This window comes from Vanacampus margaritifer, chromosome 14 (genome assembly GCF_051991255.1).
Source record: "Vanacampus margaritifer isolate UIUO_Vmar chromosome 14, RoL_Vmar_1.0, whole genome shotgun sequence".
Classification (NCBI taxonomy): domain Eukaryota; kingdom Metazoa; phylum Chordata; class Actinopteri; order Syngnathiformes; family Syngnathidae; genus Vanacampus; species Vanacampus margaritifer.
In genome coordinates this window covers 10,267,733-10,292,900 of record NC_135445.1, presented here as the reverse complement: position 1 = coordinate 10,292,900, position 25,168 = coordinate 10,267,733, and the positions used below count along the sequence as shown (strand labels likewise).

Sequence of the window (25,168 nt, the reverse complement as noted above, 5' to 3'; positions counted from 1 at the left end):
GCGAGCGGCAAGTTCACGGGACAATAGGGGGAGTGATTGACAGCGGCGGGTCTTTGCGGACGAGGGATTTGAGAACACACAAAATAAAAAGTTGCTAACCAGCATTTACTACATTTCTTTACCTTTTTGGTACACTGTCTAACCGTATTGACTAGCTCAGACATGACCATATCCACACATTTGGTGCAAGGCTCTTTAATCTTCCCAATCTGCCTTTTCACAATGGTCTCAAAGGCCATGTCCGGGGTGAAGAGACCAGTTCTGCTCGTCAGAACCAGCCACGCAGACAAGAAAGAAAAAGTTGGACGAGAGAGAAAAGTGTTAATTGTGAAGAAAGTTATCTCACCACAAGTCATGAGAAAAAAGCATAAAGGACAAGGGAGGACTCACTGCACTTTTCTCATGTACTGAAGACAAAATGTGATTACGGTTAATGATGTTCGAGGACAAAACACTTCACTTCATACACACAAGACAAACAAGATAAAAGTGATAAAAGTTCACGAACGCATCCACAAAGTCGTGCCATGAGCAAAGTCACCCCCCAAACACCAATTAGGTTTTTCTTTACTCAATCAGGGCATCACGACGGACCTAGTGGTGAGCACGTCTGCCTCGTAGTCGAGAGGTACGGGTTTGAATCTTGACTGGTGATGGTGTGGATGAGAAATCTAGTCAGCCATAGTAAAACTGGGTAAATGCAATTTAAATATGCATATGACGTGTTGAGGTATTTTTGTTCCCCCCTTTTGGGTTTTATCTTTTATTTAAGATATAATTTCTTAAATTTAACCTACATTTGCTTATCTCATTCACTGCCATAAATTCATAAAAAAAAAAAAAAAAAAAAAGATTATTAAAAATTAGGGGCGACAGGCGATTAACATTTTTAATTGTAATTAACCGCATGACTTCACTAGTTAACTCACGATTAATCACATATTTTATATCTGTTCTAAATGTACAATAATAAAATTCTAGGTATTCATATTCTTGTTAAGAAATAGTTCAAATGTATTTTTGACGTCTATAGTCGTCAATGGCAGAGAATATAATTCTACTTATTTTAAGATACTCATTACTTAATTATCTGATTTGATCAAGCAGCCTTGGCATTGAGTGTTAACAGCCAGCTTTAAGTACTGTGAGACTTAAAACAAACATGTTTCACATTTTAAGTTAACTAATCAACATAGAAGGCCCTGAACTAGGTTTTGATTAGTTGAACGTTCTTATTTTAAGATTTTGCATACTCTAGCAATAAGATAAATGGAAAAAAATACAAGTGTGAAAACAAAGTGACAAAAGTGCAAGATAGCACTTTATTGTAAGCATTTTTTCTTATAAAAATCATTTCAAGTGGTTTGTTTCGTTATATTTACTAAGATCATTTTTCCTCTTTCCAGAAAAGTCACCACCAGCTCAGTGGTCTAGCGGTAGCGCGTTTACCCTCAGATTGGGAGGTTGCGGGTTCAATCCCTGGCTGGGTCATACCAAATACAATCAAATTGGGACCTGTTACCTCCGTGCTTGGCTAAGTTGGCCAAACATAAATTAATATGTATGTATTTTAAGAACATTGTTCTATATATTACAGCTTGAAAAAATAGTATATTATTTGTTTTTAGTCTAAAAATACTATTTTCAAGACCGCTGTGGTTGATATGGGCCTAGTATTATTTTCTTATTTTTCAAAATATTTATTTTCTTGTTCTGTTTTGCTTATTTAAAGTAATCATTTTCTTTTGCACGATGCCTATCCAATACTTTAAATACTTGATTATTTTATTGTTTATTAATTTACATTAGGGATGGGTGAGTACTGATACCAGTTATCGATACTGATACCTGGCCTTATTTTAAGGTATCAGTACTCACAACGGTGGCTGATACCTGCATGGTTGTAGCCCTACTAATTAGGTTTACACTAAAAAAAAAACGCCACCACACTTAATGGTTAGCTTCGTGACTCAAGATTGATATAACGGAGGTGACTGAGCTAATAGAGTCGAGCAAAGGATGAAGGAAGCGGTGGGTGTACTGCTCGTGACGTAGAGGTGAGCGGAAGGACGAACGTGCCTGATGCCGTGGATGTTCTTGATGGCGTAGCTGATCTCCTTGCGGAGCTCCTTCTCGTCAAACTCCATCTGAGAGCGAGGCCACACTGCGTCGTGGTGTTTCGGGTTTTTGACATGGTGGCAAATTCATTTAAAAATCCGACAAACCTTGACCAGCTCGAAGGGGAAGCGCTCGTGGAAGATGCGGTTGATCTTTGCGCCGCCGGACAGCTCGGCCGTGTCGATCTGGTCCCCGGAACCTTCGATGCACTTCTCAAAATCCACTGAGAACTGCTGCACCATCCTGCATGCACAAATTGCAGTCTTGCCACAAACTTGTCTGAAAATGACTAATAGACATCTGTACCAATTTCCTAATCGGATAAAAATGTCAGGGGAGGAATTAAATTTCTCTTTTTGTCAAGTGAAGCACAATGGAATCGTTCCCAAAGTCTCATCAGGCCCAGGGGTGTCCAAACTTTTTCACATACAGAAAAATCAAAGGATTTTTTTACTTTAATTTATCAAGGACACCAAAAGGAGTCAATCAACCAATTGTTTATTTTTTTTAGATGACAGTGTTTAGTTTTTTTAATTCTACATGAACAGCTTTCTGTAAGGAAAATAGTTTAGAATTTTACAAGATGTTGGGGTGGTCGAGACCCGGTAACCAACCAGAAAATGTCAGCCATTGCAATAAACAGCAGCCAAATTTTTAAAGCAGCTACTTGTCAATTATTCATGTGATAATTTCACAAGTTGGAACTTAACACAGATCAGAAAGTGGAGGAGACCTTATTTGCATGTAAAAATGAATTATCTTTATTCTCCACAGTGTCACGAAGGTAAATGTTAGTTGCTTAATTGTAAACAGTTAATTTGCATATTTAGAAAAGCTCTACGGTATATGAAACTAATTTATTAGTAGCAGATGTAATTTTTTTTAGAACCATATTTTCCGGACTATAAGTTGCACTTATTTTCATAGGTTGGCTGTTCCTGCGATTTATACTCCGAAGCGACTTAAACATGAAAAAAAGATATCACAGACAGCCACAAGAGGGCACTCTAGACTTATAATATAATATACTATATATGCTTAATGCGACTTATGTATGTTTTTTCTACCTAATTACGCATTTTTGTCTTAGTGCGACTTATACTCCCGAGCGATTTATAGTCCGTAAAATACGTAATAAGCTGCGGACGGTGGGCCACTTAAAAATGGATGGCGGGCCACAAATGGCCCCCGGGCCATAGTTTGGACACCACTGGTCTAGGTGAAAAAGAATGCAAGCTGCAGAAACAGCCAATCGTGAGGTCGGGAAAATGTACTATATAGAATAATGATTTAGGAATTTCCTAAAAAAATGTCATTATATGTCATCTAAATGTTAGGATTTGTGTTGCTCAGTATGTTGCTCTTCATCTTGTGTTTTAATAGCATTAGCTTTATTTTACACTTGGCCATTCCTTCCCATCAACAGCCTCAAATTTAACAAAGCACTATGGATTGTTCGGCACAATGAGATCACAAACACAAATTCATTGCCATTTATTGCTTAGTTATTGTCAGAACACATGCTGCCGATTGCAGAATTTTATTATGTGGTGGGGGCCTGTTCAAGAACAGAAATATGACAGCCCATGATCACGATTGTGGTTTTTCTTCTTTCTTTTGTTCATGTTTGAACCTCATAAAGCTAGTGACTCACTGAAGCAGAGCCTTGGTCTTGCGGGACGGATCGTCGGGCCTGAAGTTCTTGTACTCCTCCACCTCCTTCTCGATGGAGAGGAGCTGGCTTTGCAGCTTGGCCCGCAGAGCTGGCAGCGTGTCCCGGATGTGATTGGTGAGTTGCTGCGCAGTTTAAGAGTCAAGATTAAAAGTATACCTTCAAGTCGTGTCATGCCTTCTGTTTATCGACCCACCTGGTTGAGAATTTTCTGCAGGTACGCCGTGCCCATGCGGTCGGCCAGGTGCCTGTAGGCAGGGTGAGAGAGAAAGAACTTCCTCTCGGCAGCCAGGGCTACGGTGATGTCTTTCTTTCCATCGATGTCTTTTTGGCTCCGGTTGACCACACCGACGTAGCCTTGAAACAACAGACAATAATTCCATAGAGGCTTTGCAGAGGCTGCTGATGCGAAGGGCAGACGTTGTTTTTATTTATTTTTTTTCCTTCCAAACCATTTCAAGGCTTTTGCGTCATGAAGTTTAGTTGAGCACAGCAAGGTTATTATAGTTTTAGAATTTTCATTTTAGTTAGTTTTGATTTCGTTTTGAGTTTTTTTTTTTATTTAGTTAGTTTTAATTAGTTTTCAGGGTGGTTCTGTTAGTTTTAATCTTATTTTTTTAATGCTTAATTTTACTTAGTTTCAGTATTAGTTTTAGTTTTTTTTAATGTGTATTACTTGTGCGCAATATTTAATAAACACCATGGTAATGAAAAAAAGTAACACATTTCTTACCTAGCGTTGCATTTCGGCTGAGTTAAATGAAAAAGCAGGCGAGCCGGGACATTGGAGCCAAAAGTCAAGCAGGCAAATTTGTCGCCTATAGGAGCGACGTCACCTGAAGTTGCTTTTCTATTGGCTGCTGCTAGATGACATCACTTCTGCGTGACACACTTTCAAACGTCTTTATTTGGGTTAATATCGAAATAAATGTACTTAAAATCATCCCCAAAGGCTCATGTATTAAACAAAGGACATTTTCGCTATAATTAAAGTTTTAGTTAGTTTTGTAAACATAAAATGTAGTTTCAGTTAGTTTTTTTTTTTTTCGTTAACGATAATGTTTTTTGAATTTTTGTTTTAGTATTTTTGTCAGTTTTCGTGGAGCACAGCCATATTTTAACATGTGATTAAAGAATGCAAAAAAATGGGTTATGGGTGGCGGGGGAGGGGGGTGATTTATATATATGGAAAATAGTAAAGAAAAGAAATTCATATATAGTGAGTGATTTTGTGTGCTTGCCAAAGACTTTTAAGACAGAAAAGAAGAGCATGCAGCCAGGTGAGTTTGGGTCAAGCAGATCCGGTTTCACTTCCACTACTAATGCAGCCAGCAGCCTTGTAAACGCGACACGGGGTGGGGAGTAGACATAGAAATAACACAGGCCATGGAAAATATTAAATGTGTGGGTTCAAAGCAAAGTGCAAGCGGAAAAGAAAAGTACAGCGTCAGCATTCTACAAGACCACTATTTTATTACCATCTCCCCCCTTTCATTTTTTCATCGAAGTACTTTTTAGTGCCACTGCAGGGAGTTAGAAGGTTTGTGCTGAGCTGCCTCACCACCACAAGAGGGAAACAGTGAGTCGCAGGTCCTGAAATTCTGCGTGTGTGGGCATGGGTAGAGTGTGGGGAAGTGTGTGTGTTTTTACGTACCTCTTCTGAGCGGAAGCAGCTTATTCTCCAGGATGTCTTTGGCATCCGTCCCCTCGTCCATGAGGTCCAGTTTGGTAATAACGCCGATGGTCCTCATACCTACAAATACGCACACACATCTACATTAATATCTGGGGACCACCACACAGAAGCTAACTATGACAGTGGAACGCATCACTGAAATGGTTTTCTGTATGTTACCCCTGACCCCAATACAGTAGGACAAGCCCTATAGAAAATGGATGGACGAATGCAGGGCTAAAATCAGTTTTGTGTGTATAAACTACATCCACTCACCCTGAGGGTCGACCTCTTTGGCAATCTTTAAAGCGTCCGAATTGGCCAGATCCGAGTTGGCCGGCGAAACTGCCAGCATCAAGCAGTTGTCCTTAGTGACAAACTGCATCAGCATCTCCCGAATCTGAGCCTCAATGTCGGCCGGCTGGTCACCCACGGGCACTTTGGTCATGCCAGGCAGGTCCACCAGCGTCAGGTTGAGCACTGCCGGTGGAGAATATTGATTTGATGCATTTAAACAATATATTCTCCTAGTGTGCAATAGACAATAGAGGGCCTCACCATGAGGGGAGTACACTCGCAGGTTGATAGGAACGGGCGAGATGCCTTTGTTGGCGCCCGTCATGCGATCAGTCTCACCCTCGATCTCCTGACGAACCTCATCAAAGTCGGTAAACTTTTTTCCCTTACAGTGGAGGAACTCTGCGTACTCTGAAAGACAAACGGGACTGAGCGTGTCAAAAGAATCACTTCCTATTGGATTTATTATTCATACAGTAAACCTGTCTATGTTACATATACGTATTTTTCATTTTTCAGCTTTTTTTCATCAACCTGCAGGCTATGTTGGTGCATGTCAATGGGTTACAATAATCAGTAGTAGGCCATCATTATTTCAGACCATGCTAGTCAATATTGTAATAGTAAACATCCACAACACAAATTGCCAGATCATTTGTGCTGAAGGTGTAATACCTTTTCTGTCCACTAGATGCTCATACCTTACTATGTTTTTTGTTTTTTTTTGGGGGGGGGGGGCGCTTAACCTATAGGGCTGCTCGATTATGAAGAAAATATTAATACTGATTAATTTGGTAATAATTGAAATCACGATTAGTACAATAATTTGTTTTTTGGTACAAAACAAGGAAATGTTTAAACAGAATTTTTTAAGACAAATAAATTTCTTTAAAACACTATAATAATGCAAGTTCCTTTTGGCCCAAACCAGATTTATTAAATTAGTCATTTTAAAAATTAAAAAAAAGGTGCAAATACATCAATTTAATCAACTCAAAATTAGTATTAACCATTTTTTATTTTTGTTTACGATTATTTTGTAATTGTGGAGTGTAATAATTGAAATTGTAATTGAATTTCGATTAATTGCACAGTCCTAATTTAACTGTTTTTGTGTGAGACTTAAGTATTTATTCTCACCTGTGGGACAGTTCATCAGCTGCAGAACTAAAGGACGACGGGTCACGATGCCTGAACCACGTGGAAGGAAATCCCTAGAACAGAACAGAACGTGTGTGAGTTGGTGATCTAAATCGTGGAAGTGATTCTTTTACATATTTTAATAAGTTAATTATGAAACAAATTAAAAATATAAACAGTATATTCACTGAGTCATGGTGGTAAAAACAATCTAGATTAAAATTTGTAAACATGTCTAGTGGTAGGCTGGTAAATGTGATTTTAGTGCCAACATGTCTATGCGCTGCACTCTTCCTGCAGGGTTTCATCATTATGTAACACCAACACAAACTCCTTGTGAGTGTGTGTGTGTGTGTGTGTGTGTGTGTGTGCGCCTGCACCAGCTGACACGACAATTGAAATTCAACGATGTGCAGCATCTTTACATGTGTTGCATTTTTTCCCCCCTCAAACATCAATCTGCTTCTTATACTGGAGCTCATTAAAATGTGCATGTGTGTTCTTAATGTCTTGGCCAATGGGCGCATAATGACTGCAGATGATATTGTGCATTGATGCGTTGGTCAGAAATGAAAAGGCTCTTTAAAGGGGCAGTGTGTAGATTTTAGTGCCATCTAGTGGTGAACTAATAGAATGCAACGACCTAAGTTTGGAGGGTGTGCATTTTGAAGCACGCGCATTACGGTGCCATAGCCACAACCTATGTAATATAATTAGTGTTTACGATAATTATCACGATATTGTGGGGAGAAAGCTTGTTACTGTATAAAAACTATATTGTAACTATATTGTAAAAAAATAAAAATAATTATAATTTGTACAACAGCAGTGACAAAGAAATAGCTTGGCCAGTCATTTCATTTTAAATGTCTCGTCTACACAATGCTAATTAGCTGAGGTCATAATTATACATAGTTCAAATAGTACAGGTAACATTCACCTCATTGTACATAAATGACCTACAATCACGAAGAACACTTCATATTGAGGCACTTACTTGCTGATGCTTGCACACATTGTGAATCGGTTCAATTTGTGGAGTAACTCAACTGTGCCAGTTCCCCTTCATCTGTCCATTAGCATGGGTCTTAAACGTAGGTGGCCAAAACATGCCTAATTAAAATTAAACTGCGCTAATAAACTAACCACCAGAGGCTGATGGAACTGCACAAATGTGAATCAACGTGGCCTTTTTGAACAGGATTTGATGCTTTTAATATCGTGACATGACGACGACGGTATTGCGATATCGCAACATTACCATTATCGTTGCATCCCTATAGTTAAAAACGTAACATGATATTTTAGTTTGTTTTTGTATAGTAATTTTCTGGTTAGCATTATGTAGAACGTCTAAGTAAAGACATGTATTTAATATTAACAGTACACAGCGCTTGTTTTCGACATCATTATTTACAATTGTGCATTATTTTTGCAATGGATAAAGTAACAAAAAATGTGCTATTTCTAGTTAGCTGAGCTGATAAAGCTGGATCTTTCAAAAGAGCTGGAATTCCCATCACCAATACTGTGCCAGGAGCCATTCAGCCAACTAATTAGGTCCATTTTGCGAGCAGTTCTCCTACTTGGAAGGCTTTTACAGAGGACAGATGGTCTCAACTGCAGGTCTTCCTTTTCACGCCTTCTCCTCATTCCCCTTGAAGTGCAAGTACAACTCTTCACGTCTTGTAAGAAGGCTCTTCAAGAGCAGAAAAACGCTGTCGGACGTTTATTGGAATGCTCAAGGATGTGCCGCAAAGCATCTTGGTATAGTATAAATGTCAAGTCACTGCACCCTATGAGGAAGAGGAAGAGCACATCCGTTAAGGTATTCCTATAGGCAGTTCTCGGAGTGTGCATTTAAAAATCATAGCTTGATGAAAGTGCACCCTTTGCATTTCAATACATCAATTAGACTTGAACTACCCATCTATTTTTTCTATTTTTTTTTAATTTAAAGCGCCTGTCTTTGTTAGGATCATGGGTGACTTGGCGCCTATCCCAGCTGATTTTCATTGAGTGGTAGTGCATACCATTGAATGGTCACCAGACAAGGACAGGGCACGTATAGATGGCATCCTTTCCAATTTTTTATTGTGACAAAATTACATTTCACTTTTTTAGAAACACATTTCACAAATTAAAGCCTTTCTGACAGTATTATCGCCTTTATGAAGGCAAAATGTGTATTTAGATCTTCCAAAATATTTTGTAGGTTTAACCGACGTTGTGGCAAAGTATCTGAATTCCTGCACGTGGAGCCAATGAAAAGGCAGGTTGCACCGCAGTGGATGCGCAGCTTAACGCTGAGCCAATGCGGGAAGATAGAGAGAGAGATTAGCGTTAATCCTCTGTAGCTCTCCTCTGTCCCACACTCCCGTGCATACTTGGCTACATGTTTTTTTTTTTTTTTTATAGTTTACCATTTGAGACTGGAAATCAGTAAAATATTGATATAGGAGATTTAATCAGTCATCTGCTGCCAATGAACCACTTGAAGATTTAGAAATATATGAAATCAACCCTACTTTATGAAATATCTCTCTTCTTATGTTTTAGTTGAGCAGAACAAAATGAGTGAAGAAATGAGTGAAGCTGCTACAATTTGTCACCATGCCTCAGGCGGTCACCGGCTACATTACGTAATATGTGAACGCTAAGGCTACGTGGCATGGACATAATCTCCACAAGGGGGGGGTGTAATAGTGACGTGGGCTAAATCATTCATATGAGTTACTACATGGGATCTCCAGCAAGAATAAATAAATAATAAATAAATAAACAAATAAATAATAATAAATAAATAATAAATAATAAATAATAAATAATAAATAATAAATAATAAATAATAAATAATAAATAATAAATAATAAATAATAAATAATAAATAAACGGAGACATAAGCCTTAATTGGCTTCCTCCATTGTAATAATTGGTTGTTGAAACATAGAACCTGTGTATGGTCCTGAAAATATTTTAAGGGATTTGATTTGCTCAAATAGATTATTCAATTATGGCCCAGAGTGCAACAACTGTATTGCTCTAATAATGGGATGATCCAATACAAGAGAAGTATCATAAAATGTGTCACTATCATTGATCAATAACAATGCTCATCATATATATCGATGACATATCGGTGTAGACAGCTTCAAATATTTTTGGTTGACAAATACAGAAATATCAGTGCAATGAGTGATAGATATTGTTGACTAGATTTTCTTGATTAAAAATTGGGAAAAACATTACATTTTTTAATGAATACACTCTCATCAATCACAACTCACAACAATTATCTTTATGCATTTTGGATATGGATAAAGTGCAGGTCCGTGAACAGAGATGTCTCCCTGCCATTATGCGCATTATCCCCTATGCTTTCCATATCGATTGTGCTGACTTAGAAGCTGCAGCATTGAGGGCAAAGCCTTTTTCCGGACCTGAGCCAAAAAAAACAAACGAGGTGTCTCCTTACTGCCAAAACGCTTCACACAATGCAGTTGGATTTGTGAAGAATAAAACCGCTTCATGATAAAACATTGAGGCAACAACTGTGTTTTAAGCTGATAGCATATAAATGCACCACAATGAGCCGCTGGGGACGAGGGTTGATGTGTCAAGCTGGAAGGATGGGAGGACACACAATGTCACTCTAACTGCACTATAGGACAAACGCACCCATGCGCACGCACACACACTGAATAGCATGATGCTTGTGTTTTCCCTCACAGCTCAATGCAGGATTGAAATGTTAGCATGCTCATGTCATAATGTTTCACAGTTTCCCTTTTCAACTCTCAGCCTTATTGTAGCTCCCTCGGGTAAAGACGTCGTAATTAGGCAGAAGCTGTTGCCATGACTACAGAGGAGTGCGAGAGAGTGCTGCACAATAATGAAACGCGCATTACAATCACATGTACGGTTAGGTCCAGAAGTGGTTTTGTCTTTTATATGTCAGCACAATGGATTTGGAACAAAACAGTCAGAATGTGATTCAAATGTTTAACTTCATCCATCCATCCATTTTCAGTAGAGTTGTACCTCATGAGGGTCATGAGTCATGACTGAGCCGGAGTCAATCCCAGCTGACTTCAGCAGCAACCATTCACACAAATATCACACTTAACTCATTCACTGCCATTGACGGCTATAGACGTCAAAAATTCATTTGAACTATTCCTATTAGTTAAACATTTTTTTCCCCACTTTTGTTAACAAGAGTGTGAAAACCTAGATTTTTTTTATTGTACATAGATATAAAATTTGTGATTAATCATGAGTTAACTAGTGAAGTGATGCGATTAATTACAATTAACATTTTAATCGCCTGAATACCCCAATTTTTTTTAATAATCTTTTCTTTCTTTTTTTTAAATCACGTCAGGTCAATACAATTTTTCATTGTAATTAATCAAATGAGTTCAATAATTAACTCACTATTAATCACAAATGTTATATCTGTTCTAAATGTACAATATTTATTTTTTTAGGTTTTCATACTCTTATTAACAAAAGTGGAAAAAGTGGAAAACTAATAGAAATAGTTCAAATGAATTTTTGACGTCTATAGCCGTCAATGGCAGTGAATGAGTTAATGGCCAATTTAGAGTGTTTAAAGGAGAAGTCAATCTTAAACATTTCTTGACAATAATATCTTATATGTGACCTAACTAGTCTAAACATGACATTCTGATTAATATTACATTTGTGGAATATGAGTTATGAAGCAAAATCCAGTCTTTTTTTTTAAAATCCATCTCAGGAGGCGGCCATTTTGCCACTTTCTGTCGACTGAAGATGACATCACAGTAGCTCAGGGCTTAGCCAATGACCAATCACAGTTCACCAGCTTTCTGAAGCTGAGCTGTTGGTTGTTTCCTGAGACCTGAGCAACTGTGATGTCATTTTCACGTGACAGCAAGTGGCAAAATGGCCACCTGATATCTGACATTGATACAAAATTGCTGGATTTTGCTGCTTAACTCATGTTCCACTTACGTTATATTAGCCAAAATACCGTATTTAGACTAGTGGGGCTGCAAAGACATTTTTTGGGGGGGGGGGTTGACGTCCCCTTTAATACGTGGACCACAGTATTCTGGTGGCTTGAGCTCTGCAGTGGTTTTAGATCCTACTTTTTTACTGTTTTCATTTCATTCGCTGCCGGCGGGTTCCATTTTAAGAAAGCATAGCACTGCTATGCGGATGACATCATGACAGATCTACAACTCGCAAAAAGGACACTTTCTCCTCAGGACACTTTAGTCCTCTCTGTAGGAATCGAAAGTCTAGATTGGACTGAATTTCATGAATTTCAATGAGAAGAATTGAGGAAAAAACAGAAGTTATGGTGTTTGGTCCCAGAACCTATATTTCCTCTAAAAACTCTTCAATGAAAGCTTAAATTCTACACTTCAATCAAATCTCGATTGCATGCTATAATAGTTTGTTATTAACCTTAAAAATGTTTTGTTTCGTTTTTTTAAATTGCACTTACAAATTAAACGTGGACCTTCCCATAAGGCATGTAAACAGTATCACCTATTCTACCTGCTAAATTGAGGATTAACACTTGTGGCCACGTGGTTGTGCACAGTGGGAATCTGCTGCCAAACAAATATGCAGGAAAGCAACATAGAGGTCATGTTTGTGCCTAATGAGATATTAAACCTAGCTATAAATCAATTAGAATTTCAAATGATCTGCTTCGGGGGCCTGGATTTATGTCTGTTAAATAGGATTAAATTAGAATGGTGTGCTGCTGCACTATCTTGAAGCATACGCAGTCTGACCTTGCTTTCAGCAGCTTGTAGTCATTTCTGCACATTACACACACACCATACATGTCCTTAAATAAAGGTGCCGTGTTGTTGTCGCCTCAGTGCTGCTGGTTAAGCTTTGCAAGTACAGCAGATGGAGGGGCTGAGCTGGAAGGGCTCAAAGCTCAGGTGGACTCTCTCTTTCCCTCCCTCTATTCCTTTCTATGGCTACAAGGTCATCATACAACATAACACATCAAGACTATTATTTTGTATCATTTGTATCATTACAAAGCCAATGTATGTGCGTGACTGACACATACGACTCTGCTTAGATGGGATTAAAATGGCATGGGGAGAACAAAATGGTAGCCTAGCCGCAAAAACAACACATGCACGGTTATATTCTTAAATTGAACTAATTATGAGTGACTGTGGCCAGATCAAATATTCTGGTGGGCCATTTACAGCCCATGTGCCGTCGGTTGCCCACCCAAGGTCTGCAGACAGCCTTGACAGGGTCTATAGGCGCTAATATTCTGTGAACACACTATGCAGCAGGTAACATGAACTCCGAAAGGGATTTATGCAAGGCCTTACAAAATATGAATCCCCCTGATGCACTGTAGCCTATGCAAACGTTTTAAGGTGAGTTTATTAAACGATATGGCAGTAGGATAAATGGAGGAGAGAGAAGGAGGAAGAGGAGGAGGAGGGGGATGGGGACTAAACATGGTGCGTTAAATGGAGTGAACGCTTTAAATTTACTTACTTCCCCACGAAGTTCTCCAGCACCGAGCTCTTCCCCGCACTCTGTCCGCCCACCACGGCGATCTGAGGCAGGTCCAGGTTGGCGTTCTGGCCGATGGCGGAGAAGGCATCCTGCATGCGGTTCACCAGGGGGATCAGATCCTCCATGCCCCGGTTCCCCATGGTGGCCGGGTGGACAGTCCTCGACGGATGTATCTAACGCGATGTCCCCCCTTTAATTCTATTCTGAGCTGCGACCGAGCCCCGCGTTGCGTTAGCGTCCCTGGTGCGCTTCTCCACCAGCGAGTACCGCAGGAGGGCGGGGGGAGATCAGGACGAGGATGAGGATGAACTCTCCTTGTATTTCCCCTGGAAAACTCCAAGCATGCAGTTCTCAACACTCGCCGCTAGGTGGCCACACTGCTCTGCTTACTGCCATGTAACGTGACGACCCAACTTCAGTTAAATAGCTTGAGTGCAACAACAGCACACGTTTGTTGGCATAAATGCAATATATTTGAATTTAAATACAGAGTGGGCCGTATACACTTTTAAGTCATTTCTTTTGAAGGTGCCGGTACAGTGAATAATGGTAAAGAATTTGAGGAAAGAACAGTATAGACCAATAACAACTCTAAGCATAACAGAATTGAGTAGAACTCCACAATAAAGCTTACTTTTGCTGATTACGCAAAACATTTTGATAGCATTGATATGCCCACCCTTTGGAATTTTATGACACAGCAACACTATGACATAAACGATAAAGTCATAAGTATCATTAATAACTCTTATAAATGTATGACCAGCCATGTTGTCCATGAATGACATCTGACTGTCCCAAGAGATACGATGGGCGCAAAACAAACACTTATGCAAGGGTCGTGACGAAAGGAAATAGGTAAGAAAAGGAAGGCAGGAAATAATAATGTTAAATCATGTTTAAGCGACAGAAGGAAGGACATAAGAAATTAACGAATAAAAAGGAAGGAAGGGAGGAGAAAAAATATAAAGGAACAAAAGAAGGAGGTCATGAAGGTAAAGAGGACAAAAGATGAAAGTTGGTTTCAGCAAAGGAATGGTGGAAGTAAAGATGCAATAATAAAAAGGTAAGTCTGGGGAAACAATGCCGGGACTATAATGAGAAGGTGATGAAAATAAATGTTGAAAGTATCTACTTTTGGCCATTCCTGCATTGTTGTTATCCTTAGCAATGACTGCTATACAGATCTGTCCATGGTGCTGAATTGCAAGTTGCAAGGACAGGAACACTTTCGTATTACAGTATTAGCGTAAAGCAAACGAAAACATGTTATATCAGTGTATATATCATCTATATTTATATTTCAGACAGCGAGGTGACCTCGTGAAAAGGCATTTAAGGTCAAATGGCAAAATGTCACAAATAGGCAACAGGAACTTTCCGTTTTGGATGTGACCGCTAGAGGGTACCAAAACGCAATCATCGCTGAGCCGGAGAAAGCTCCAGTGTAGCAGACGCGTTGAGGGCACATATACTGTGCTATTCTCTTTTAAAGGATATAACTAACAATCACCGTCGTCTTGACTCGCCTTCGAGAGGTAAGTGGCGGCGACGTATCGAAGAAGTCTGACATGAAGGAGTAGAACCGTACGCTTTGCCCATTTTACGCTAGGCTAAGCTAAGAGACTGCAGTCGGCCATTGAGCGGCGTCCAATGTTAGCTTTGTTTATTTGTCTTTTAGCGGCGGCGCTATTATTCTTCGTTCTGTAAATTGTCCACATTTCATGACAGTTTATGGATAGTGCGCCTGTTTTTTTCTGTTAGAGGTTCTTCGTTTCGTAGGCTAAGGTAGCAAACGAAAGTAAATAAAATTTTGCGCTTTGTGTTAGCTCGCTTGCTAATGTTAGCTAGTTGTCATCGCGACCTATGAAAGCGACCTGTTGTGTCCCTGAAGCGGCTGTCATTGAAAGTTGTCCAGTTAGCATTAGCTTCTGCTCTCTTTCGTACGCTCTGACAACCACAACATATTGGCGAACAGGAAGGCAACGAGAGCTCGTTATGTTCAACCCCCACAACCACCAGCAGCAACAGCAGCATTTCCACCAGCACCTGCGGCAGCTACAACAACTTTTCCACCAGCAGCAGCCTCCGCCACCGCCTCCGCCTCCGCCTCCGCCGTCACAGCCCGCTGCGGCTCCCCATGTCGCCCGTCACCATCACCAGGCACCGCGGTGAGCCTCTAAACGCGTTCCCGGGGCTTTGCATAAGGCCTTCGGGTAAAGTAGTTGCTTGAGTTTTAGTTCCCCTAAAACAGGGGTGCTCAAGTTCGGTCCTCGAGAGCCCCTATCCAGCCTGTTTTCCATGTTTCCCTCCTGCAGCACAGCTGAATCTAATGATCAGCTAATCAGCAAGCTTTGCAGAAGCCTGATAACGACCCTGATCATAAATCAGGTGTGTTAGTGGAGAGAAACATGGAAAACAGGCTGGATAGGGGCTCTCGAGGACTGAATTTGAGCACCCCTAAAAGAAGCACTTAAATTGTATTCAGTGCGCTTTATGTTATGTTATTTCATTATTCATTTTCTAAATGTTCATTTCCGTTACCTTAAAAGTTTTAACATGACAGAAACAAAGTTTTATCGGAACTATATTGTACACCACCATAAAAGAACACTCACAGAATTACATAAGACCTAGTGTTGCTCAAAGTTAAATTATGACAATATCAAAACACCTGCCTTAAAACCCTTTGTATTCAATACACTTGATCCCATGTTTTAGTGTCTGCATTGTTTTCAATTGAAGATAACATGAATAAAAATAAAAAAAACAAGATCAAATATTGTTTTTAAATTGTTAATTTACATAAAATCATTTTTTTTTTAAAGAAAACAAAATACAACATTGTTTTTAAGTTGTTATGATCAATTTTCTTGGGTTTTATGCTCAGTTTCTTTCTTTCTTTATTTATTTGCAATACTCTGTTACAACTGTGGTACATTTTAAAGTGTTCTATGAATACATTAGTGTTGAGATAAAGTAATACTACGAAGGAAGTTGTAACTGAGAATAGTGAGAATACTGTACAATTCCAAATAAAAAAGACTGATACCAGTTACCAAAGTCTTACAATCAAGGGAATAAAGATGAAATTTGAGAATAAAGTTATAAGTTTATGAGTAAGGATTTGCATTTTAATGAGGATATCATATATTTACAGGGACATCAGACTATGATGAACCTTATATGTAAATATATCTCAAGTGTAACTTAAATCTGAAGTTGTAGTTAGGCTAGAATAAATTGTAATATTTAGTGTTTATTTCCAACGTGGCCCTAATATTCTTTTGTATGTATGGGAATCTACAAATCTGTTGTTGCTCAACAGAGTTGGCCTGCATGAAGTTCAACTTCTTTCCATGTCATGAAAATTGACTGTTGTTGCCATTGTTGCCAGAGCCATCCCTGTGCCTCCACATACAGCGCCACCTAATCCCAGAATGGTCAACCTGTGCCAGGCAACCCAGACCACCATTATCAGCCCCAATCCCATGCTGCAGGGAGCCTTAATGATGCAGCAGATGCAGGGTGAAGCTCGAAGACAAAAACACCTACGATACATTTAAGCACACATGTCATGTATCATGTTGTATTTCCTTAGGTAACATGCGGAGCTTTGGGATGGGTGGACAGCAGTTCCGTCAGTTCTTCACAGCAACAAACAGGTCTCTGCTGGGTCCGGTTCCAATCGGCATGGCAATGAAGTCCCCACTCATGGGTTTCCCCGGCGCTGCTCGACCCTTCCACCCTCACCCTCGCTACTACAGTAATGCAGCAGCCACCACCAGCACTGCTACTACCAGCACGGTCATGGCCTCCTCAGTCACCACTACCAGCACAGTAATAACAGTAGCAACTTTAATTTAAAAAAAAATGTTGATGATGAAATAAAAGTGTCTTAACCATTTATGTGTGGGATGCCGTTGCTCCCTAGCTGGACAAGAAGGCTGACAATGAGCAGATGGCAGATGGTTGTACAGCTGATATTCCAGCAGCTAGGAAAGACGGGGAGCCTGAAACAGGTAAATGTGTAAATCCATGAAGCAGTGCTTGTTTTCAGAAGAAAGTGTCGACCATAAAATGCAAACATTATGCATGAATGACAACCATAATAATAAAACATGTTAAATAAACACAGCAAATAATTTTCTTTGTAAAGATAGAAATCTTCATAAAACACTTTTGGTGGTTTTTATGTGTTTTACTGTAACCCACAGATGAGGGTGTGGAATGGTTGGATGGATCTGCGCAGAGCTTTGAGGAACAGCTTCAAGAACCTGCAGTGAAGAGGCAGAGGATGTCAGGGTGGGGCAAAAATTGTAATTGCAGCGTTGTACGATTCTGATCCATTCTGCTCATGAATGTCTTGACAGTAGCCTCTGTGGCCTGGTCTGTCAAAAATGGCATTTTCCCATCACATAACTGGGGACCAGGTCAACTGTCAAATCTTCACTTTTTGAAGCAGTAAGTGTCATAACTTAGACAGGACCGCACATGTGTGTAAAGGAATACTACAGTGCCAACACCTGAAGAGAGTCACCATACTATGAGGGGGGAATAGTCTGAATTTTACAAGAATTAAGTCATTATATTATGTCATTTAAGTTACAATATTATGTGGAAAATACATGAAAAATTATTGTGTGAAAAAAGTTAAATTTCTGAGAAAAAAAAATAATTAACAGGAAAAGTCATCATTTTAAGAGAATAATAATAAAAAAAAATTATACAAAGAAAATCTTCATTTTTAAAACGTGTACATTACATTAGGCACTACCACTGATATTGTCACAAATTACAAGATAATGTCTGAAAACCAGACTGTACTGTGAGCGGAGAGGAAGTTACGTCTTCTGGGCACTTCCTACCTATTTTGACATTCTGCGGATTCTTATCGTTGAAATATGCATGGAGCGCTTCTCCCGGCCTTATTGGTGGCATTTTTGCCATAAGACGGAAAATAACAGAAGAGTTACGTTGCTCACAAAGAATATGTCACAGCAAATAAACACATTTGATTGCACGTTCGTTTGAACCCGGTCGAACAGAATGTCTCCATTTTGGCGAGCTATTTCTTCTTTAATGCAATTTCGTGTTTTTTTTCTTATTTGTACTCAAATCAGATCTGAGGAGGATGTCGCCACAGCAGATTCAGATGGCGATAATCTCTCTTTAGAATGTAACACGGAAGAAGGCGCACAGCTTGATGGTAAATTTCACCACAGCACTAACTAAAAGCACATAAACCAAAACAATTACTTTTTCAAATTCACATTTGTGGACTGATTTCTAGTATCCCACCTTTATGTTGGCAGGCTGCCTCCTCCTACAGGAAGGAGACCCTGACCCGGGTTCAGAAGTGGAGGAGAGCCACGCCACCGTGCTGGGTGATGGTGAGCCATCAGACAAACAGGAAGTGGAGGGCAGTTCTGCGGAGGGTGTCAACAAGTTTTATTGCTACCTCTGCACCATCACCTGCCACAGTCAGGAAGTAAGTCACACCTCAGGTAATAGTCTGTTATGAGCGATTTTTTTTTTTAACCATCTACTTCTGTGTTTTTTTAAAGAATTTCCGCAGTCACATGAACAGCGTTACCCACCAGCAGAGGATGATGGAGATTCAGCACATGAGCAACGCCTGCCTCGTCACACTGCTGCCACGACTGCACGAGACTCTACAGGGGGCCGGTAAAGACGGGTATGTTTTGCACAAGCTCATTTGCGTCTTGAGAGTTTTCCATACTGTAATTGTTGTCTTTATTTTTTTTTTTTCCCTCAAAAGAGAGAAAAAAGCAGACACGCAGCGCTGGTGCGCAACCTGTTGCGCTCGCTACTCCACCAGCATCTCGGACCATCGACGCACAGAGGAGCACAAAGTAACTTTTACTGTTGGTTTTCATAATGAAACTAGGAAAGGCCTTGGAGAAAAATACCAGAGTTGATGGTTTTTAGGGGTGTTAAAAAAAAATCAATTCGGCGATATTACAGCGCGCAATTCTCGAATCGATTCGATATACGGCCGAATCGATGTTTAAACATCAATATTTTTATGGAAATATTCAACAATACGTCTTACTTAGGGTTAGGGTTCACGCGTTAAGCATGGAAGAATGTCATATTAATGGAACATTAAGCCTTAATATTTTATTTCAATGCTGTTTAAACAAGAAACAGATGTTTGTTAAATACAGTGGCTCACAGTTATAAGCCTGAAGTTTCAGATGAATACATTTTCATAAAAATCTTACTGTGTACATGTGCAAGTTTACTGATTAGTATTTTTTTTTTATTTTAGTTGAAAAAAATTGCAATAATCAATTTATAGATCTATATCGGGATTATTCGTATCGAATTGAATCATGACCTATACCAGGTAATAGGCAATTCACACCCCTAATGATTTTTTTTAAATTGGTGAATATTTTTTTTAATGACAGATGGTAGGGAATAAATGTTTTACCAGAATTATGTAAAAAAAAAAAAAGTGTTACAAAACTAACTGCCCTGTTAAACAGATATAATACTACTTAATACAAGACTTGAAATAACTCTTTTCTTTACTTATAACAACACTGATATAATTTTAGTCTCAGGCATATATTGTACTTTACACCTTCCTCCATGAATATTTTCTGTATTTAAGTTCTTATTGCTAGAGAATTAATTAAGAGTAGTATACGCCACTGTTACTATTTTTGCAACACAAAAGATGAAAGTAGGTAATCCTAAAAATGATGCTGTTCACTGTATTCAGAAAGCACGCTACTTTGAGCTTAATTCCACCCTCTGCTGGTTGTTTTAAAACACTGCACCATGCTTGACAAAATTCTCAACATTCAAAATGTGCTCGATGCGTTTATCGGCTCATTGACGCAGCATTTAGAACATGATTTACTGACTAGGAAAATTGTGTATAGTGATTCCTGTCCTGTCTTCAGCTTGCGAGCAGAGCAGCCGTGTCGTCCTGCAGCATCTGCAAGAAACACTTCAGAAGCTCGAAGCTATTTGTGGCACACTTGCAGTCCCAGGAGCACCGTCAGAGATTAGAGAAGGTATCCGACGGCATTCCTCATGGAAGAGTCCGACGAGAGTGACATGTTGATTTTAGTCTGTGTGCCTGCATTGCTATATGGTATCCTGTATGTTGGTTTTTGTTTACATTTTCATGGACATGAAGTTAATTTTATTTGGAAGCAGCACTTTTTATTCATGTTATATTTAGTCACAGATTTCAAATTTAATGTTTTTTGTTTGTTTTGGTAAGGGGGGCGAGGGGAATCAGGGATTTTTTTTTTAAAGGCCACCATTTTTGTCAGCAGCTTCAGGAAAACGAGTGCTCTGGCACCTCATCCAAGCTGCTGGACATTGACGGCATTGAGATGGAGGAAGAGGAGGGTCAGGATGAGAGGCTCTACTGGAATGAAGAAGACTACCCTGAAAACCAGGTACTTTTTTTTTTTGTGGCTTTTCATGATGAATACTTCAAATCAAATCTTGTGAACTTAGCATTGACTTCCTGTGTCAGGATGGATGGAGCTCATGTAGAGAGGTGACTCTGAAGGACGTGTCGAGTGATGAGCAGTATGACCCTGACACAGTCTACGGTGAGCCGCGAGGCGTTCCACTGCCTAATTTGACTCGAATGACAAAGTTTTAGGTTAATTGAAAACTCTATGGGTAGATCTCATTTTTCTTAATTGGAACCTTACCAGCTCCTCGCTCCTTGATGCTTGGAAAGTGACACGGAAACTGTTTTCACGCTGCCATATTGACTCATTCACTGCCATTGATGGCTATAGACATCATAAATTCATTTGAACTATTTCTATTAGTATAACATTTTGTTCCACTTTTGTTAACAAGAGTATGAAAACCTAGAAAAAAAAATTCTACATTTAGAACAGATGTAAAATGTATGATTAATCATGAGTTAACTAGTAAACTAATGCGATTAATTACAATGTAAAAATGTATCACCTGATAATTTTTAATACTCTTTTTTTTTTTAAATAAAATTGTAATTATTTTTTTCAAAATTTTATAATCTTTTTTTAATTTATTTTTTGATAAAAGATTATTAAATTAGGGGCGTCAGGCGATTACAATTTTTAATCGTAATTAATCGCATGACTTCACTAGTTAACTCACGATTAATCCAAAATGTGATATCTGTTTTAATACAATAAGAACAAATTCTAGGTTTTCATACTCTAAATTTAAAAATTAACCTAATAGAAATAGTTCAAATTAATTTTTGACGTCTATAGCCGTCAATGGCAGTGAATAAGTTAAGAAGAGTCTCAATTGTCTTAATGTATTTTTTTTTTTCCCTTTCCACAGGTTCCAGCTTCTTTCTGCCGGTAGCTGGTTTCATCTGCCGACTTTGCAACAAGTTCTACCATTTTGACTCGTCGGCTATACACACACACTGCAAGTCCCTCAAGCACTTTGACAACCTTAAGGTAAGATACTAGTGGTCATCTTAGGGTGCTCCTAACAACTACTGTAGTTGTCTTTCTTGAGTCAGAATTAGTTGCCGAGATCAGACAGTACCTTTGCGTGTCTCACATCTTTCACTGTCTTTATTGGCGCTCGCTTTTTGATATTGTCGCCTTGCCGCAACCCGCCTCCTCATGAGACAGGACTGCAGCATCAAAACAGGCTAAGTTCAGTGAAGCTAAAAAGAAAAGACAAAAGGTGTAATGTAATTATTGACCCTTCTGGTATGCTCCGAAGACATGGGGAAGTGTTACATCATTTTGTTTGTGTTGTCCGTCCTTAGAGACACAAAGAAGCATTTGGCGAAAAGTGTGACAACATTGACAACAGCAACCCCAGATGTTCGAGAGGAACGCCCACAGACTCTCTGGGAGGAGCTTGCCCCACTAGTACTACAGGGTCGGTATCATAACTCAGCAGTACAATTCGGACAGAAAACCAGTTCTGGGACAATGTAGAGGAGTCCAGCATTTGTCAAGGTCCTAAAGCTTCAGCACAGTTCTGCCACCTTCCACTGACGACGCCACCGGAGAAGACAAAAATGCTCTGCCAAAGCCAAACACCAGACCCAGAAGGGCCAAAAACAGACACTGAAGGATGGATGAGAGACATGTTTTTTTTTCTTTTTTTTCTCCTACATTAAGTCCCTAATTTAATAGCGGTGATAACATGTGACCTCAATGAGGCAAAAATGTAAATGTATATTAATTACATATTTACTTTTAAACTCAGTAGGACTGTGGAACCTCCAAAGTCGAACCCCTTACAATTTGTAGTTCAACCAAAACATGGAAAAACAAAACTTCGGCATTCAAACCATCATCTTGTGTGATGTCAGAAAATCTCATGAGACTTCAGGCACAATGACCGTGGGTGGAAAAACCTGCTTCATGACCAACCATTTTGAGAATTTACTCCCAAGATAATTTCTAAGCTCAAACTGTGTTTTTTGCTACCTGTTGAAAGTCACACCTTTGGGGGGCCTTTTCCATCATAATCCTTTTGTTTTTGTGTGTCAAAGCGGTTGCTATCTTCCACAAAATTAATTTAAAAAAAATAGCGCTGGCACTCTTCTGGACCACTGAATTCCAACAGAATGAAAAGACTGTTCTGCAGCTATCACTCAGAGCAAAAAGCAGTTCTTCTAGAACACATTAAAAATACAATAGACAGCCAATCGCAGCAGTTTATGTAAATATTGAGAATATGGACTGTTCAAAATCAGTTATTTGTGACCAATGAAAATAGTTTTCAAAAGGGGCATATTGTTTATTCCCAGAGTGTGTTCCACTTTGGAGGTTTAAATATTTTCAAGACTACATATCTCTTTAAAACAATGCAAGAGGAGAAAGACGGGGGCAACCCAATTGTCATCACAGCACTTTAGGGCCTTGAAACCAGCCTCTCATGGAGAATCTAAAAGAGATTTTTAAAAAAAAAATTGTCATATATACATGCCCAGGTCCACGTTCTTACTGGGCCAAAACAGCCCCAGAAGGTAGCAAAATGGCAATTGTTTAATTAAAAAAAAAAAAAAAAAAAAAGGCTACAGCTTTATCATTGTAAATTTGTCTGTCAAGGCAGGTTTATGCTGCTCACAAAACCGCCCATATGACACATGGTGTTAGAATCACTTTGGACCATCAGTGTTAATGGCAATTTGGTGTCACATTCTTGTGGACGTTTTAAGTGTTGTGTTGATATTTGATAGAAGAATGAAAAAAAATGTCTGAACACAGCTTCTTCAAGCAAATATGTTTTTATTGCACCATTTTGCTCTAGTTTCAAATGCATACTTCCTTCCAGAAACATTTCATCCTCATTTGTGGTTATTTCAAGACACGTAGTCTTGCTCACATGTAGCAAAGCTTGACATCACCTTGGTGACCTAGCACATGATTAGCACAAGCTCTTTTTTTTCTTCTTCTTCCTCCCTTCCAATTTTTGTGTCTGCAGTAACAGAATCTTCAATATGTGCATTGTAGCTCAGAATGATGTGATTTCAAAACAAATTTTAGGACTGTATTTGTATTCAGCTACTGACTTAACAAATCAAGACTTGATGTTTTTTAAAATGCTGGGAGTTCAAATGTATTTTTCAGATGTCATTTTAATTTATATTAAAGTAAAAAAAAATCTCTGCAGTGGTGTAAACACTTTTTCCTTACTTTTCCAAGCGGCGTGAACAGAGAAAATAAACTTCTTAAATTCGCTACATTTATATACATTTCAGACACAACACAAGTAAAAGGGAAGCTGGTTTTTGTTTCATTACTAGGAGTCATTTTAGGGGACATATCTAGAACCAGTGACCATTTTCTGAGACATTGCAAATACAGTACACTCCTACAAGTATCTTGCTTTGGGAATTATTCTTCTGATGATGATCATCACGATTGATCACAATGTAAGTGGTGTCACTATTCAGTTGCCCGCCTCTTGGTCGGGGTCCTTGTCTGTACCTTGCAAAGAGTCCCCGGGCCGTTGCTCTCCCAGTTGGGCTCTGAATTCCAGTCGGGCTTGCCGATTGGACTCGAGGAGTTCGTGCATTTTGTCGTTGAGAGCGTCGTTTTTCTCCTCCAGGCCGTCGAGGTACGAATTAATCTGGTCCAGCATGGAGTTGACTGCTGTAAACTCTGTGGAATAACAATGTGGACACCTGCTCAAGATAAAACCCTAAAAAAGGTCGGCGGAACAAGAAAAAGGCAAATTGTGTATTGACTACATCCACCAACGATTCGAGCATATCCACTTAACAAATTGAATGAGATACATGAATGAATACATCAAATTAACTGCATATAGCTACATATTGACTGGACAAATATCACATGACATCTCTGACGTCATTCGAAACAAAAATGTGGAAAATGTCTGTTACCTTCGTCATTAAATTCATCGCCGTCCTCGATGATGCCGTCATCAATGGAGACGACAGGATCTCCATTTGGTCCAGACATTGTAATCTATCAAGATGACCTAACGTTCACCTTAGTTTTGTTCCGCTGTTCGACGGAGGCACCGAACCACCATTCGTTAATATGTTTACGATTAGATGTTACAGTCCATCAACCCAGAAAAAAAAATATTGTAGACCAGCTAAACTTTACGGAAGTGAAGATAAGACTGCAACGCAGAACAAAAATGTATATATTCACGATGTAACGAAGGGGATTATGGGAGATTTATGGGAGGGAATTATTCTGCTACAAAGA

General features: G+C 39.2%; 3 protein-coding genes across 12 annotated transcripts in view; 1 reads left to right on the top strand and 2 right to left on the bottom strand.

Moving 5' to 3' along the window:
- The window catches only part of dnm1a (dynamin 1a), a 46,280-nt gene extending 30,737 nt beyond the window's left edge, over nucleotides 1-15,543 (bottom strand). For 2 of the 9 annotated variants that reach the window (XM_077542833.1, XM_077542840.1), the window contains exons 1-10: nucleotides 13,434-15,542; nucleotides 6,903-6,976; nucleotides 6,024-6,173; nucleotides 5,742-5,945; nucleotides 5,445-5,543; nucleotides 3,987-4,147; nucleotides 3,773-3,915; nucleotides 2,226-2,361; nucleotides 2,080-2,147; nucleotides 123-261 (exon numbers count right to left, since the gene is read on the bottom strand). In XM_077542833.1, coding sequence (XP_077398959.1) covers nucleotides 123-261; nucleotides 2,080-2,147; nucleotides 2,226-2,361; nucleotides 3,773-3,915; nucleotides 3,987-4,147; nucleotides 5,445-5,543; nucleotides 5,742-5,945; nucleotides 6,024-6,173; nucleotides 6,903-6,976; nucleotides 13,434-13,594 — 1,335 coding nt within the window. In that variant the 5' untranslated portion in view covers nucleotides 13,595-15,542. Of the gene's footprint in view, nucleotides 1-122; nucleotides 262-2,079; nucleotides 2,148-2,225; nucleotides 2,362-3,772; nucleotides 3,916-3,986; nucleotides 4,148-5,444; nucleotides 5,544-5,741; nucleotides 5,946-6,023; nucleotides 6,174-6,902; nucleotides 6,977-13,433 lie in introns of all 9 variants that reach the window. The other 7 variants (XM_077542838.1, XM_077542836.1, XM_077542841.1 and 4 more) reach the window with 5 other exon arrangements.
- On the top strand, nucleotides 14,856-24,091 carry ciz1a (cdkn1a interacting zinc finger protein 1a). Of its 2 annotated transcripts, none has more exons than XM_077542843.1 (15): nucleotides 14,856-14,992; nucleotides 15,433-15,625; nucleotides 16,852-16,982; nucleotides 17,056-17,294; nucleotides 17,389-17,476; nucleotides 17,672-17,759; nucleotides 18,578-18,663; nucleotides 18,770-18,945; nucleotides 19,022-19,152; nucleotides 19,237-19,330; nucleotides 20,393-20,506; nucleotides 20,774-20,899; nucleotides 20,980-21,058; nucleotides 21,795-21,916; nucleotides 22,237-24,091. In XM_077542843.1, the coding sequence occupies exons 2-15, from the start codon at nucleotides 15,453-15,455 to the stop codon at nucleotides 22,363-22,365; spliced, it is 1,776 nt and encodes a 591-aa protein (XP_077398969.1). In that variant the 5' UTR covers nucleotides 14,856-14,992; nucleotides 15,433-15,452; the 3' UTR covers nucleotides 22,366-24,091. The 2 variants fall into 2 exon arrangements, with proteins under 2 accessions (XP_077398969.1, XP_077398968.1); XM_077542842.1 differs by having other exon boundaries at nucleotides 20,771-20,899.
- Nucleotides 23,694-25,144, bottom strand: bbln (bublin coiled coil protein). Its single transcript, XM_077542847.1, has 2 exons — nucleotides 24,835-25,144; nucleotides 23,694-24,589 (listed from the first exon to the last, which is right to left on the bottom strand). Exons 1-2 carry the CDS (start codon nucleotides 24,911-24,913, stop codon nucleotides 24,378-24,380), a joined length of 291 nt encoding a protein of 96 aa, XP_077398973.1. The 5' UTR covers nucleotides 24,914-25,144; the 3' UTR covers nucleotides 23,694-24,377.
- Between the last annotated feature and the right edge of the window lie 24 nt (nucleotides 25,145-25,168).

Excerpts from the sequence above, each read along its gene's own strand:
- bbln (XM_077542847.1), bottom strand. The coding sequence starts at position 24,913 with ATGTCTGGACCAAATGGAGATCCTGTCGTCTCCATTGATGACGGCATC. Across the intron at positions 24,590-24,834 it reads CGATGAATTTAATGACGAAG|AGTTTACAGCAGTCAACTCC; the intron begins GTAACAGACATT and ends GTTATTCCACAG.
- ciz1a (XM_077542842.1), top strand. The coding sequence starts at position 15,453 with ATGTTCAACCCCCACAACCACCAGCAGCAACAGCAGCATTTCCACCAG. Across the intron at positions 17,295-17,388 it reads CAGTCACCACTACCAGCACA|CTGGACAAGAAGGCTGACAA; the intron begins GTAATAACAGTA and ends GTTGCTCCCTAG. Across the intron at positions 21,917-22,236 it reads AGCACTTTGACAACCTTAAG|AGACACAAAGAAGCATTTGG; the intron begins GTAAGATACTAG and ends GTCCGTCCTTAG.